The following is a 14886-nucleotide window of genomic DNA, read 5'->3' as shown; positions in this document are numbered from 1 at the left end:
CACAGTGGCAAACTCACAAGAAGAGCACTGCTGTTTTCAGGTTCATTCAAAGAACGGTTAGGCTTGGAGGGGGCATCTAAGGTTGACGGTGCAAGTTCAAAATCACGGGGGATGGGGCAGAGTGTTCTCAGCACAAGGCCTTGGATGGTGGAATACACTAATGTCAGAGATCACTATTGTGCACGGAAGGTGCAATGTAATGCAAGACATCTTTTTTCTGTGAGCCTTCTCCTAAAATAGATGCAGGGGAAACCTGGAAGAAACACACCATCCAATTATGATATCTCCTAAATAAGAAGTTGTTATCTGCAGAGGGGTTGATAGCAGAAGGGTGGGGGGAGGAATATGGAGAGTCTTATTTCTTTGTCTTGAAATATACAGACTTTTAAATTAATGGTGCTCAGACACAACAGTGGTGAGCATCTTAGAAGTACGTCTAGTAAATATCACTGAATTGTGGACTATGAAGAAACCATTTAAGCCCTATGTGGTTTGGGTCATGACTCATAGTGACATCTCTCCTTGTTCACCAATATGGGAGTTGAGACCTTCCAGGATACTCCCACTGGCTATTCCCACATCTCCTGGGGTTGTTGAGGTCATGACAATCTCTGTGGAATCCCACAGCTCTGGGATTTGCTTCTCCTATTGGTAAGAAAGAACCCCATAGTTAGCAGACCTTCAAGGTCTAGCTGCTTACTAAGGCTTTTCCCTGTAGAGGGTGTAATTTTTTAGTTGACATTTTGGCAGTTTAAGTTTCAAAGATGCCTCTGAGTCCCTCATACTTACTATTAGGGCTGTTGATTAATTGTAGTTAACTCATAGGATTAACTCAACAAAATTAATCGTGATTAATTACAGTTTTAATCGCATTGTATACCAATTGAAATTTATGAACTATTTTTGGATGTGTTTCTACATTTTCAAATATATTGATTTAAATTACAAGACAGAATACAAAGTGTACAGTGCTCACTTTATGTTACTATTTTTATTACAAATATTTGCACTGTAAAAACTACAAACAAAAGAAATAGTATTTTTCAATTCACTTCATACAAGTACTATAATGTAATCTCTTTATCGTGAAAGTGCAATTTACAAATGTAGATTTCTTGTTACATAACTGCACTCAAACACAAAACAGTGTAAAACTTTAGAGCTTCCAAGTCCACTCAGTCCTACTTCTTGTTCAGCCAGTCAGTCAGACAAACAAGTTTGTTTACATTTGCAGGAGATAATGCTGCCTGCTTCTTGGTTACAGTGTCACCTGAAAGTGAAAATAGACATTCACATGGCACTGTTGTATCTGGCGTTGCAAGATATTTACGTGCTAGATTCGCTAAAGTTTCATATGTCCCATCGTGCTTCAACCACCATGCCAGAGGACATGCGTCCATGCTGCTGACAGACTGATGCATGTTTACTTTCATCATCTGAGTCAGATGCCACCAGCAGAAGGTTGATTTTCTCCTTTGGTGGTTCAGGTTCTATAGTTACCTCATCGGAGTGTTGCTTTTTTAAGACTTCTGAAAGCATGCTCCACACCTCATCCCTCTCAGATTTTGGAAGGTAATTTAGATTCTTAAACTTTGGGTTGAGTGCTGTAGCTATCTTTAGAAATCTCACATTGGTACCTTCTTTGCATTTTATCAAATCTGCAGTGTGAGTCGAACAACATATGCTGGGTCAGCACCCGAGGCTGCTATAATATGAAATACATGGCAGAATGAGGGTAAAACAGAGCAGGAGACATATTATTCTCCCCCAAGGAGTTCAGTCAAAATATAATTAACATATTATTTTTTAACGAGCGTCATTAGCATGGAAGCATGTCTTCTGGAATGGGAGCCGAAGCATGAAGGGGCATACAAATGTTTAGCATATCTCGCATGTAAATACCTTGCAATGCTGACTACCAAAATAAGAAGCCAGCAGCATTATCTCCTGTAAATGTAAACAAACTTGTTTGTCTGACTGACTGGCTGAACAAGAAGTAGGACTGAGTGGACTTGTAAAGTTTTACATTGTTTTGTTTTTGAGTGCAGGTTTTTTTATACATAATTCTACATTTCTAAGTTCAACTTTCATGATAAAGAGATTGCACTAAAATACTTGTATGAGGTGCATTGAAAAATACTATTTTTTGTTTTTTACAGCACAAATATTTGTAATAAAAATTAATATAAAGTAATCATTGTACACTTTGTATTCTGTGTTGTAATTAAAATCAATCTATGTGAAAATGTCAAAAAATATTTAAATTCATGGTATTCTATTACTGTTTAACTGTGCGATTAATCGTGCCACTAATCACGATTAAATTTTTTAATCGCTTGACAGCCCTACTTTCTACAAATACAGGCTTTGGGAGACAAAAGCAAACTGTGATATGAACAGTCACAGACAGAGCTGTGTGAACATTGCCAACATTTTCCACAAAATGTACATTTGAATTTTTAAAAATTTCAAGCCCATTCTCTTTGCACCCATTCCCACAGATACTGAGCAAAGGCATTTAGTTGCTGAAACAACATTTTTTGGCAAATATTGCAGAATACTGGCAAAAAGAGGATTTCAAATGAATAAATCCGGTTTCTGCACCCAGAAGCCTAAAGTAATGTCCATCCTATCAGGGAACCAAAACAAAACCATGTGACCTATTGAAGCAACTCAAATTATGAATATCAAATACCTGTAACAATCAGACCAAGAATTGCTCACAGAAATTATGCAGTGAGTAATTTGAAATAACGGGTACACTTTGGGAGCTGCCAACAGATGACCCACAAAGAAAAGAAAAAGGCAACATTCACTGAACAAATTATTCATTATGAATCATTTGGCTAGCTCTGGTCATAAAAAAGCAGAAACAAGGAGAATCGTCATGAAAGAAGTCCCTCTCTGAGGGAGGGGCAGAACTGCTCATCATGATGCTCTTCCTATAACTCTGCCACATTCACCAGCATGGTACTTTCTTAAAACATTTCAGATGACACAAGTCACAGAAAAGGCTGTCCAGGCCTCTGATCGGGAAGCCCTGGTGCCGGTGCCAGCCGCACAGCAGTGGCAAGGAGCAGCAGCGCAGGCTGCCCCACTGCCTATTGACGTTTGGCCCGGCAGTCCCTCCATCGTGATGGGGGAAGGGCCAAGGGGCCAAACCTGTGTGAATGGCGGTCACTGAAGTTTGGCCTCACAGGCCCCTCGCCCATCATGAAGGCGGGGCAGTAGGGCCAACCCTGAGTGTTCAGGGGGTGGCCAGTGCTGCTTCTCCTCGCCACAGCCACAAGGCCGGCTCCTGAAGCAGACCAGCGAAAGCTCAGGTTGCCCCTCCTCAGCATGAACTGGGCCCTAGGCACGTGCCACGGTTGCTTATGCCTTAATTCAGCCCTGCCAATGGCACACACCATGCACGGCTCCTGGTTGCCATTTGTAACTTCTGAAGACTCCCAGGGTTTAACCAAGGTATGCTGAGCTTTCCAGTTGCTTTTACTTTTTTCAAATTATTGTAGCCTGATTCTATATTGGCCAGCACCCTGGGTAGTTATTTACAACAGTGCAAAGCGAGGGAAAACCACTACTATTCTGATTCAGTGGCCTTTAACACCCACTTTGCGCCAGTGTAAATGACTCCACCCAGTGCAGAGAAGTGGAGAATCAGGATCAGAGTCTTTTAAACCCCTTTTTACCCTAAAACGTTCCTCGCAGCTCACCCACCATACTTGGCTTCATGACTTCACCCAGTGAGCTGAGCAACTAACATTATTATAGTGAAAGACTGTGTGATGGAAATGTTGGGTCTTTGATGGATTTTAGCTTTGACAGAGAGCTTTTGAAGGATTGTCGACAAAGTCTCGAGCACTTGTCTGTTAGCACTCTGCCTGATACTGCTATCCTTGTACCCAAAGTCGTCCGGGAAGTGGTGGTTATTCCCTCTTCCACTCAAGTCTGATGAGAAAGTCAGGACTGTTCAATTTCTCCAAGTTAGAAGCATTAGATTGGGAAACAAAAACTGTTTCCCTCTCCACTCCCAAAGGCTCTCTTCAAAGAACGATCTATATCACCAGTAAAATCCACTTCAAAGGGCACTGTCAAGGTATCTGTAATCATTTTACAACTCATTTGTGTTACTCCCTGTTGTTTATAATAAGCCCTTTGTAGCATGAGGCTAAAATCTATTTCCTTACTGATTTATTTCCTCCATCATGTACACATGCCGGGCAAAATTCTGTACCAGCATTGCATGATACTGAAAGCATGGTGCAGTACAGAATGGTAAGCCAAGGTGTAGCATGGGATGGAGCTGAAAAATACAGGGCAGTATACGAATTGAACAGTAGTATGATACAGTAGGGTACTGAATAATATAATGCAGGACAGGTGCAGAAAAGGGCTACTAGCATGATCAGAGGAATGGAGAACATATCTGATGAGAGGAGACTAAAGGAGACTAAACACTACCACTTATGTCAGTACAATTTATGTTGTTCAGGGGTGTGAGCAATGTAAGTTACACCGACCTAAGCGCCAGTGTGGACAGCGCTATGTTGGTGGGAGAGCTTCTCCCACCTACATAGCTATCTCCTCTTGCTGAGGTGGTTTTATTATGCCGATGGGAGAACTCTCTCCCGCTGGCAGAGCGTCTTCACCAGACGTGCTACAGCTGCGCCACTGCAGTGTTTCTAGCATAGACTAGCCCTAAGGCTACATCTATGTTGCACACCTCTTGTGGAGACATGTAGCATATGAGGATATGTCTTGTGGTGACATGTAGACACTGTGTCCTCACTATGGTGTGTAGCTACACATGTCAGTGAAAGCTCTGGCAGGGTGGAGGCAGAGGAGAAAGGCTCAGCAGTGGTCAACTGCCGGAACCCTTCCCCACTGCAACTGAGAGCTATGTGGAGTTACCAGAGCTTTCCCCACCTCAGGAAAAGACTCCAGCGAGGGGAGGAGGGAGGCTCCAGCAGCTCCCTGGAGCAGGGAAAGACTCCAGCAGCAGGAAGGCAGTGGGACACTATGCTGATAAAAATAGCAGTGCAGAAGAGGAGGCACTGCTTGAGCATGTAGAGAGCCCTGGAGGGTACATACCCATAGGATTCAGGAGTTTCTTTACTTGTCTAAACAGTGCCTCACTGCTATTTATACCCATGCTTAGGGGCGCGCGCAGTATATTCTACATGCTGCCGAAAGGAGCATGCAGTATAGACTTACTTTAAGAGCTTGGCTTGTTTAGCCTAGCAAAATGAAGGGTTAGCAGGGATATGGTTGCTCTCTATAAATACACCACAGGGCTGAAAACTAGGGATGGAGAAGCATTATTTAAGCTAAAGAACAATGCTGGCTCAAGAATGAATGAGTATAAACTGACTATGAGTAAATTTAGGCTGGAAATTAGTAGAAAGTTTCCAAACATCAGAAAAGTGTGATTCTATGACCGCTTTCCAATAGAAGTGGGGCAAACAACCTTATTAATTTTAACATGGAGCTTAATAAATTTATGAACATGATTATCTAAGAGCACTGCCTGCAATAGCAGAGGACTGGACACAGTGACCTAGGAAGTCCCTTCCAGTCCTATGTACAGCATGGTATGGAACGGACTAACCCAGTATGGTACAGTACAGTACTAAATATTCTCCAGTATGGTATGGCATGGAACAGAATAGGATGGTATAATAAATTGTGATATGATACTATATGGCATGGTATTGAATAGCCTGGTACTGGATGGTCATGGCAAAGTTATATTATATATAAGGGCAGGAAATGAAACCCAGGAGAAACTTGTGTAAGTATCAAAAGAGAGCTCACTGGAGACTAAATTAGTCAGAATGGGTAAAATTTCTTTAAAAGGTGCCACACAGAATTCATTTTCACACAAACAAAAGATGGTCTCAACAAACTGAATATCTGACAGGTTGTTGCAATAAAACCCATCTTGTGGGCTGGAAGAGTGTTTGATTTAGTCCACCAGCTCACCAAATACTCAGCCTCACAGAGGCAATGAACTTGTGAGCTTCTTCAATTTTCTGATTGTTTTTCTCTTTCGACCATAGGGTTTCTAAAGAGGTAGGAGTGGGAGGGAAAATTCCCCACTGAAATCCATTACTCCTTTTTTTAGCAACACTTTACGATAGAGACACAGTTCCTGTAAGACTCCATCAGGCAATCTAGATGGAATGAGAATGAGTTGGGGTTTGGCTTTTTCTTCATCTTCCTTAGGTTGAATAAAATCTCAGATAAGATCAATAGTTTCTTTGGTTTTATGTTTCTCTTCCTTAAGGGCGACTGGTTTACTGTATTTCCATTGATCACAGAGACAGAGAGATTCAACAGAGATAAACCATCTTTTATATTCCCAGCCTTTTGAAGTCAAATGACTTTTAAATGAGGTTGGGGTCACTCTTGATTCTTATTAGAATATCACAAGTGCCAAACACCTTTCTTATTTTTGACACAATGAACAATTTCTAAAATGGGGGGTTGTAAATTTCAATGCAAGCCAGGCAACATTCCCTGAAAACTCTTTCTGGCTAGACTCACCAGTACCAGGAAGTACTGGGTTTTATTTTAATTCAGCCCTCCTCCACATTGATGTCATAGGACACACCTACCACTGACATGCAGCTTAGGGCAGCTTTTTTTAATGGCATCTAGAAGGGCTTTTTTGTTCTTGCCCAATCCTTTATTAACTCCCTAGTAGCTTTCTATGTAACTACACAGACTAAGTCAGTGGGAACGGTGGGCAAACAGATTAGTTGCATGAACAAGGAGAGCAGAATGTGTTGCCCTATTGTTTGCAACAGGGAAGGAAGCATGGGTTATTTCTTAGATGGGGAGACTGGCAGCCAAAAACTTACTGATATGGCCACAGGCAAGTGTCTTCAGTCATCTGAGCCTCAGTTTCCCTCTTGGTAAAATGGGGTGGGGGGAGACTTAGTTGCTGTTTGTAAAGTGCATTAAGAAGCTATATAAGTAAAAGCATTAAAAACAAAATCAAAGGGCCTGTTTGTCCAGGTGAGTTTATGGATATAATTGTAGGGGGGTGCTGTCATATGGTTTAAAAAACAGATTCTAATTATAATCAAATGTGAATGCAAAACTGCAGATACTGTCAACTGAGAGCAGCGGTCACAGGATGAAGAGATCTAACTGACAGATTACACCCACAAATCAGGTACCTCTCTAAATTGTGTCATTTTCATACACGGGAGCTGGAGGTTCCAAAACTGCAGCCCCAGAACCAGTATCTAAATTGCGGCCTCTCGAAAAATGTGGCCCTATAAAAATGATTTATACCCAAGAGCTTCAGGACTATCAGGTTCTAATGAGAGAGTCTTTGGTGGGTGGGACTTGGGTATTACATGGAACTATGCAATGGAATCTTTGGCTTACCATGTTGAGAATATTCTCCTAGGAACCCAAATCCAAAAGAACAAAAACAAGTAGTACCCTAGTTAAAGATTCCTAAATAGAAGGGGAAATCTCCTATTGATATCAATTATTGGAAGGTAATAGCTTATGATCTTTTATGCAGCTCCAAAATAAATGTCAGCGTAAGAAATGATACATCATTTCAATTCTAACCAATCAGGCACTTAGTGTACTGAGGGAGAAATGACTGGAACTACTTTAAAGCTGCCTTAACCTGAGAAACTGCAAAAATATTTATATTCGTATGATGGAAGGAAGAAATGCCCCCGTGGGCATATTTAAGAGTCCTCTGTCTTTGGGATAAATGGTAATGATAAACAAAAAATGGAAAGATGACCTTAGAATAATAACCTCATAATCCAACTGGGACTGAGCTTTCCAACATACAGAAATCATTTGCAATATGTTCAGAACGGAAATTTCTATCCTGCTTTATAGCTCATAGACTTCCTTACGGGTCACAAAAAACGTAGATTTGATTCCCTCTCCTGCAACAGGCGCCCACATGTAAAATTACTCCGATTCCCCTGCTGGCTGCCTACAATTCTGCTTAGTTGCTCAGTGATGAGTGTGAGGACAATGGGAAAAAAAACAGAGGGAAAAATAGAGATGCATTTCATATGCTTCAAAGGATGGTAAAAGAAAGTCCAGGTCCTGCCACACAGGGTATTTCTGTATATCCCTTAAGACCTCCAAAATAGAGAAGAGGCATTAAGAAAACAACAGAAATGCACTGAAGCTATTCCCTGAATAAAGCATTTATACAGGACTTTTCACATTACTGTTCTACCACCTTAAGTTGTGATCATATCAGACCTCACAAACTAAGCAGTGTTGGGTCAAGGACTACCTAGGTGATACAGCTGATATGCATAGTGATTCAGTGGATAATGATCCTGAGTCTGATACTCCAGCATGGTGCTAGGGCACACTGTATTGCTAGAGGTATTTGGGTGAAATCCTGGTCCCACTGAAATCAATAGGAGTTTTGGCATCCTGGAGTCAGGATTCCAACCATTGTCTTTCTGGATAAAATGTAGGACGAAAATTCTGCTCTCTGGTGCTCATTAAAAATCCATTAGCTCTTTTCTCAGGAGAAGGAGGTATCAGTTGTGCTGCTCTGGCCAATCTGGGTAATTATATTCTCTTTCCTAAAATTCTCTCTGCAATTATTTCTTCACTTCCTGCCCTGGACTTTTATATGTTTACGTACTGGTAAAGCAGCTGCTGAGTTCCTCCTGGCTACACTTAACTGGAGGGCAAAGTGATTAGTGTATACGGTTTGCAAAATCCTTGAGATCCTTTGCTCAGAGAGTAATTTGCAATGTATTAATTACTAATTTATTTATTTATAGTATCTTGAAGGACCTTTAGGACCCCTAATTGCTTTATTAAAACTCTGAGTAGAGGGGCGCTGACTCTCTATTTGTTTTGGGAGAGGAAGAATTCACCATTTGACACTGAACAGAGAGCTCAGATCAGCAGAGTATAATTACTGGGGTTAATAACCTTACTCTTGTTAAAAATACCACAAGATTTTTAACAGCCACAAGTAGTCAGAGCATGTGTGTCTCATTCAAAACACATAGCACCTCCAACACAAGTACCTCCTTCACGCCGTTTGGGACTACAGTCAGTATTGACTTAGAAAGAAAAGTCTCCCTACTGAATCAGTAACACTACTTCCTCTGGTATAGCACTCATTTGAGCCCCATGTTGCGAGATTAGAGCAAAACAGGTTCAGAGAGAAGGGCACCCCTGACTGACCCAACCCCACCACTTCCTGCCAGACCATCAGCAAGCTGCAGTTTTCTTGAGGTATCCCAGAGGAAATATCTTTATAAGACCAAGCCCTGGGTATTCGCATGGGCCTGACATGATCAGGAGGAGTTCACTACAGTGTGTCTAATGCTAAACAAAAATATCTCCATGTGTGTCAAGAACACGTCCGGTGTTCTCATTTGCATAGCATTACCCAGAATGCTCTTTCATCTTACAGCTATTCAATAGTGGATGCTGGATGTCTGTGCTTTAGGAACAAACTCAAAGGTTGCACGTTTTGCTTTGGATGCAGAGAGTTTCTTCAGCAAGTACAAAGAGTCATTACAGACTGGCAGGGAAAACAGTTGGTGTTCCCTGAGTTAGGGAGGCTCACAGTAAACTAAAACAATCAGCCCATCAGCTTCCCTTGACAGAGCCCACTGTCTCAGGGTCTTTTATTTAGACGACACCTGCAGGGTGTAAGCACAGAGCAAGCAGCGGAGTATACATTTCTCCCTCTAGCTGTGGGTGTCATTAATAATATAGTTGAGAATGTCTCGTGATTTATATGATGGCTTTATTTCCCACTGGTTTGGTAGGAATCTCTTGCCAACAATAGAATTATAATACATAGCACAGAGATGTCAAATCATTCCAATCACATCATGCTAACCACTGGCGCCACAGCGCCTGACTCAGAATTCCATTACACCAGTCTCATGCCGCGAATGGAGTTATGCAGGCTTACAACTGCTGGAAATGGAGCTTCATATCAGGTCGCAAAGTTTAATAAGGAGAGGCAGCATACATCTCTCTGGAACACCTGATTGCCCTTAATATAGCTTCTGTAGGACAGAGTAAATTTGGTTTAGTTAAATTAGAACCAAGGAAACATTTATTGTGTGAAAGGAGAACCAGGCCCACTTACAGCAGTTTTACACCACTGTAACTCCACAGCCTTCACGGAACAAGTCCTGATTTACACTAGGGTAAATGAGAAAAATCAGGCCTTGTCTCCTTCACTGCAAAATAGGAGATACACTATGACTATTGTATCACTGTAGACAGCAGACTGAGGTCTGATGGGACTATTATAGTACAAACTTGGAGGCAATTCTACTCTCAGGAGCAGTGGCAACAAATTATAGCAAAATGTTTCAGAGTTCATTCCACTGAAGGGCTCAGGAAAGCAAAGGCTCCTGAGCAGTAAAACAGTACCCCACCATTACACAACTGCTCATCCCTGCACTGCAAGTCTAAGTGAGAGAAGAGAGGATAAGAATGGGCTCCCAGACATAGGTACTCACCTTGTAGAGCCCATGGCTGCAGCCACAGTAGGTGTTCTCCATCGTGTAGCTCCTCAACACACCAATCTCCCGCCACACTACTACCCGTGCTGTCGATTCACGTGACTTCTCCACCAGGAAGCTACAGCTGCTCATGACAAATGCAGGTGCCACTTTATCCAGGATTTTTGGGAGGGTCTGCAAAAAAAGAATCAAACAAGAATAAGAACATGAATTAGATAGAGAGAGTTGCACGCTATTTGATTTTATGAAAGTATGTTGATGAGTGTGAACATAATATAACTAAAATATGCTTCATGCAGAAGGTCTCTTGTAAGGTATCATTACAAAGCTTATAATCTACTGAGTGTGGTCATCCTATTTGTATAAATGTAGCACTCTTGTATCAGAAACTAGAAATATGAAATATAACTCTGAGGGCCTATTGTAATTATGCAAAGTGGGGGCCATTAATGGTGGTTTGAAATCTTGATGGCTCCCATCAACCAGGACAATTGACTGTAGATGGCTCTGTTTTACTTGTAAGTCTTCCTGTATACGTGTGTGCTGGCAAGTGGGTAATGAAGTCTTACAGTGACATGTGATCACGTCACCTGAACTGGAATCGATCTTTAACCAGGTGCTTTTCCACTGAGAAGAAGAGGGTGGGAAACCAGAGAGGGACAAAGGATTCCCGCCTTATGCAAAAGATATATACGTGGGTGAAACAGAAAAAAGGGGGTGGCAGTCATGAGAAATCCCCTAACTACCACCTCAGCTGGAACAAGGACTGTACCGGGGAAAGGATTGTGCCCAGACTTGGAAGGTGTCCAGTCTGTGAAAGAAACCTACTGAAACATCTCTGAGAGTGAGATTTTATCTGTATGTAGGTTTTATTACTGTACTAGGCTTAGACATGTGTGTTTTATTTTATTTTGCTTGGTAATTCACTTTGTTCTGTCTGCTGCTACTTGGAACCACTTAAATCCTACTTTCTTTATTTAATAAAATCACTTTTTACTTATTAATTAACCCAGAGTATGTATTACTATCTGGGAGGGGGCAAACAGATGTGTATATCTCTCTATCAGTGTTATAGAGGGTGAATAATTTATGAATGGATTTAATTGGGGTTTGAACCCCATTGGGAGTTGGGCATCTGAGTGTTAAAGACAGATACACTTCTTAAGTTGCTTTCAATTAAGTCTGTAGATTTGGGGCATGTGGTTCAGACACTGGGTCTGTGTTGGAGCAGACTGGCGTGTCTGGCTCAACAAGACAGGGTGCTGGAGTCCCAAGCTGGCAGGGAAAGCAGAGGCAAAAGTAGTCTCATCTGAGTGTTAAAGACAGGAACACTTCTTAACCTGCTTTCAATTAACCCTACAGCTGTTAGGGGACGTGGTTCAGACCTGGGTCTGGGTTTCAGCAGGCTAGCGGGTCAGGCTCAAATCAGGCAGGGCACTGAAGTCCCAAGCTGGGACGGTAGGGAAAGCTGAGGCAGAAGCAGTCTTGGCACATCAGCTGGCAGCCCCAAGCGGCTTTCTGTGATCCAACCCGTCACAGAGAGCTACATAGTTATTATTTACAGAGCACCAGTAGATCTGAGCAAAATGCAGAATTTCCATCCCTTGGGAAATTTCAAAATTTAATTGTTCGTCTTTGTCTCAAATGGGGAACAAAAGTTGAAATATTGAATTTGAAGATTTTCGATTGAAATGAAACATTTTGACATTCATGAATCAAAAGGCTGAGTTTCTGTTTCTTGAACTGACCTGAAATACTTCATCTGATAGCCTGATGTGCCAGGCTCCCCTCTGAGCCACGTTCCCTGGATGGCTACATCTCCCATGATGCACCATGCAGCTCGGCTACAGGAGAGTGTGTTGCATCATGAGAAATATAATTCTTCAGGGATCCCCGCCCATATGAGAAAATGGGGGCCTGAACTACAGATCCCATGAGGTAATGTGCCATAAAAACATACATGTAATGGGTTCATTGACTTCAATGGGAGTTGCACTTGGCTAGAATTGGACCTTTGGATATGTATACATTTCCTCCCCCTGCCCAAAATAAAGAGCGTTGGACCATCAAATTAGAAATTATGGGCCAAATTCTATGCTAATGTAAATGAGCACCATTTACACCATGAGTGTATTTGGCCCATACAATATTAAAATAAAGGGTGCATTTTCTTTGCCTGTATAACTGTCGCCACCTTAAACCGTTGAATTGAACAGATTCCTACAGTGGGCTCTCTCCACTGATGCCATTTACTTTTCATTGTGTTCAGTTTGGGTGGTGAAATCTTATCAGTCCATTTCCCCTTCTGTTTAGAAGTCAGTTTTACTGTCCAATTCTGAACTATTATAGCTCAGTCTTATTGGCCTTGGGTTCACAACACTGAGTAGGGGAATATTTGGCTTAACTGGAATTGAAAAAAAAAAGACTTATTAGGTTTTCTAAAACACGTTTAGAGAAACTATAAACTTTTGGCCTAACTATTTGGATTATATCTTCGTTAACATTACATCTGTACATACAACCATCACCACCACCAACCAACAACCACAGATCCAGACCCAGGCTCACAGACCCAGGCTCTGAGACTCGCTGCCATGGGATCCTGCTTGCTGCGTAGACATACCCATGAGTGCTGTTTGCCATGCAGCAATGTCACAAGAAATCCAGGTTTCAGAAGGGTAGCTGTGTTAATCTGTATCAGCAAAAACAACCAGGAGTCCTTGTGGCACCTTAGAGATTAACAAATTTATTTGGGCATAAGCTTTCGTGGGCTAAACCACACCACATTAGATGCACAGAGTGGAAAATACAGTAGGGAGATATAAATACACAGCATATGGAAAGATGGGTGTTGCCTTACCAAGTGGCGGGGGGGGGAGGGGGCAGTGCTAAAATGCTAATTCAATTAAGGTGGAAGTGGGCTACTCTCAACAGTTGACAAGAAGGGAGGAAAAATCACTTTTGTAGTGCTAATGAGTTCAGTGTAATCAAGGTGGCCCATTTCAAAACAGTTGACAAGAAGGTGTGAGTATCAGCAGGGGGAAATTAGTTGTTGTAGTGACCCATCCACTCCTAGTCTTTATTCAGGCCTAATTTAATGGTGTCCAGGTTGCAAATTAATTCCAGTTCTGCAGTTTCTCATTGGAGTCTGTTTTGGAAGTTTTTTTTTTAAGAATTGCCACTTTTAAGCCTGTTATTGAGTGTCCAGTGAGACTGAAGTGTTCCCCTACTGGTTTTTTAATGTTATAATTCTTGATGTCAGATTTGTGTCCATTTATTCTTTTGCACAGAGACTGTCCAATTTGGCCAATGTACATGGCAGAGGGGCATTGCTGGCACATGATGGCATATATCACATTGGTAGATGTGCAGGTGAACGAGCGCCTAATGGTGTGGCTGATATGGTTAGGTCCTATGATGATGTCCCTTGAATAGATATGCGGACAAAGTTGGCACCGGGGTTTGTTGCAGGGTTTGGTTCCTGGGTTAGTGATTTTGTTTGTGTGGTGTGTAGTTGCTGGTGAGTATTTGCTTCAGGTTTGAGGGCTGTCTGTAAGCGAGGACTAGCCTGTCTCCCAAGGTCTGTGAGAGTGAGTGATCGTCCTTCAAGATAGGTTGTAGATCCTTGATGATGCACTGGAGAGGTTTTAGTTGGGGGCTGTAGGTGATGGCTAGTGGCATTCTGTTACTTTCTTTGTTGGGCCTGTCCTGTAGTAGCTGACTTCTGGGTACCCTTCTAGCTCTGTCAATCTGTTTCTTCACTTCACCAGGTGGGTATTGTAGTTTTAAGAATGCTTGATAGAGATCCTGTATGTGTTTGTCTTTTCTCTGAGGGATTGGAGCAAATGCGGTTGCATCTTAGAGCCTGTGATGTGTTCTGGATGAAAGCTGGAGGCATGTAGGTAATTACAGCGGTCAGTAGGTTTCCAGTATAGGGTGGTGTTTATGTGACCATCGCTTATTTGCACTGTAGTGTCTAGGAAGTGGATCTCTTGTGTGGATTGATCCAGGCTGAGGTTGATGGTGGAGTGAAAATTGTTGAAATACTGGTGGAATTCTTCAAGGGCCTCCTTCCCATGGGTCCAGATGATGAAGATGTCATCAATGTAGCGCAAGTACAGTAGGGGCGTTAGGGGACGAGAGCAGAGGAAGCTTTGTTCTAAGTCAGCCATAAAAATGTTGGCATACTGTGGGGCCATGCAGGTACCCATTGCAGAAATCCAGTCTCTTCTTTGTACCTCACTGTCTCTACTGCTTGTCTAGCCTTGGGGCGTGCATAGCTCCATCAAATCAATGCTCAGTCCCACTACCCGCTAGCTTCTCTACACGAGAGCTGGGCAAGATTTTTTCAGCCAACAGTAAATTTGCCGAAAAACAC

The 14886-nt window shown here is 42.1% G+C and overlaps 1 protein-coding gene across 3 annotated transcripts in view; it reads right to left on the bottom strand.

Annotated features, from left to right (window-relative positions):
• Positions 1 to 14886, bottom strand: part of AGBL1 (AGBL carboxypeptidase 1) — a 376382-nt gene that overhangs the window by 145188 nt on the left and 216308 nt on the right. For all 3 annotated transcript variants that reach the window (XM_044981250.1, XM_044981251.1, XM_044981253.1), the window contains one exon: positions 10506 to 10682. In XM_044981250.1, coding sequence (XP_044837185.1) covers positions 10506 to 10682 — 177 coding nt within the window. The remainder of the gene's footprint in view (positions 1 to 10505; positions 10683 to 14886) is intronic.

This window comes from Mauremys mutica, chromosome 11 (assembly GCF_020497125.1).
Source record: "Mauremys mutica isolate MM-2020 ecotype Southern chromosome 11, ASM2049712v1, whole genome shotgun sequence".
Lineage (NCBI taxonomy): Eukaryota > Metazoa > Chordata > Testudines > Geoemydidae > Mauremys > Mauremys mutica.
This window is presented reverse-complemented; position numbering and strand designations above follow the sequence as displayed.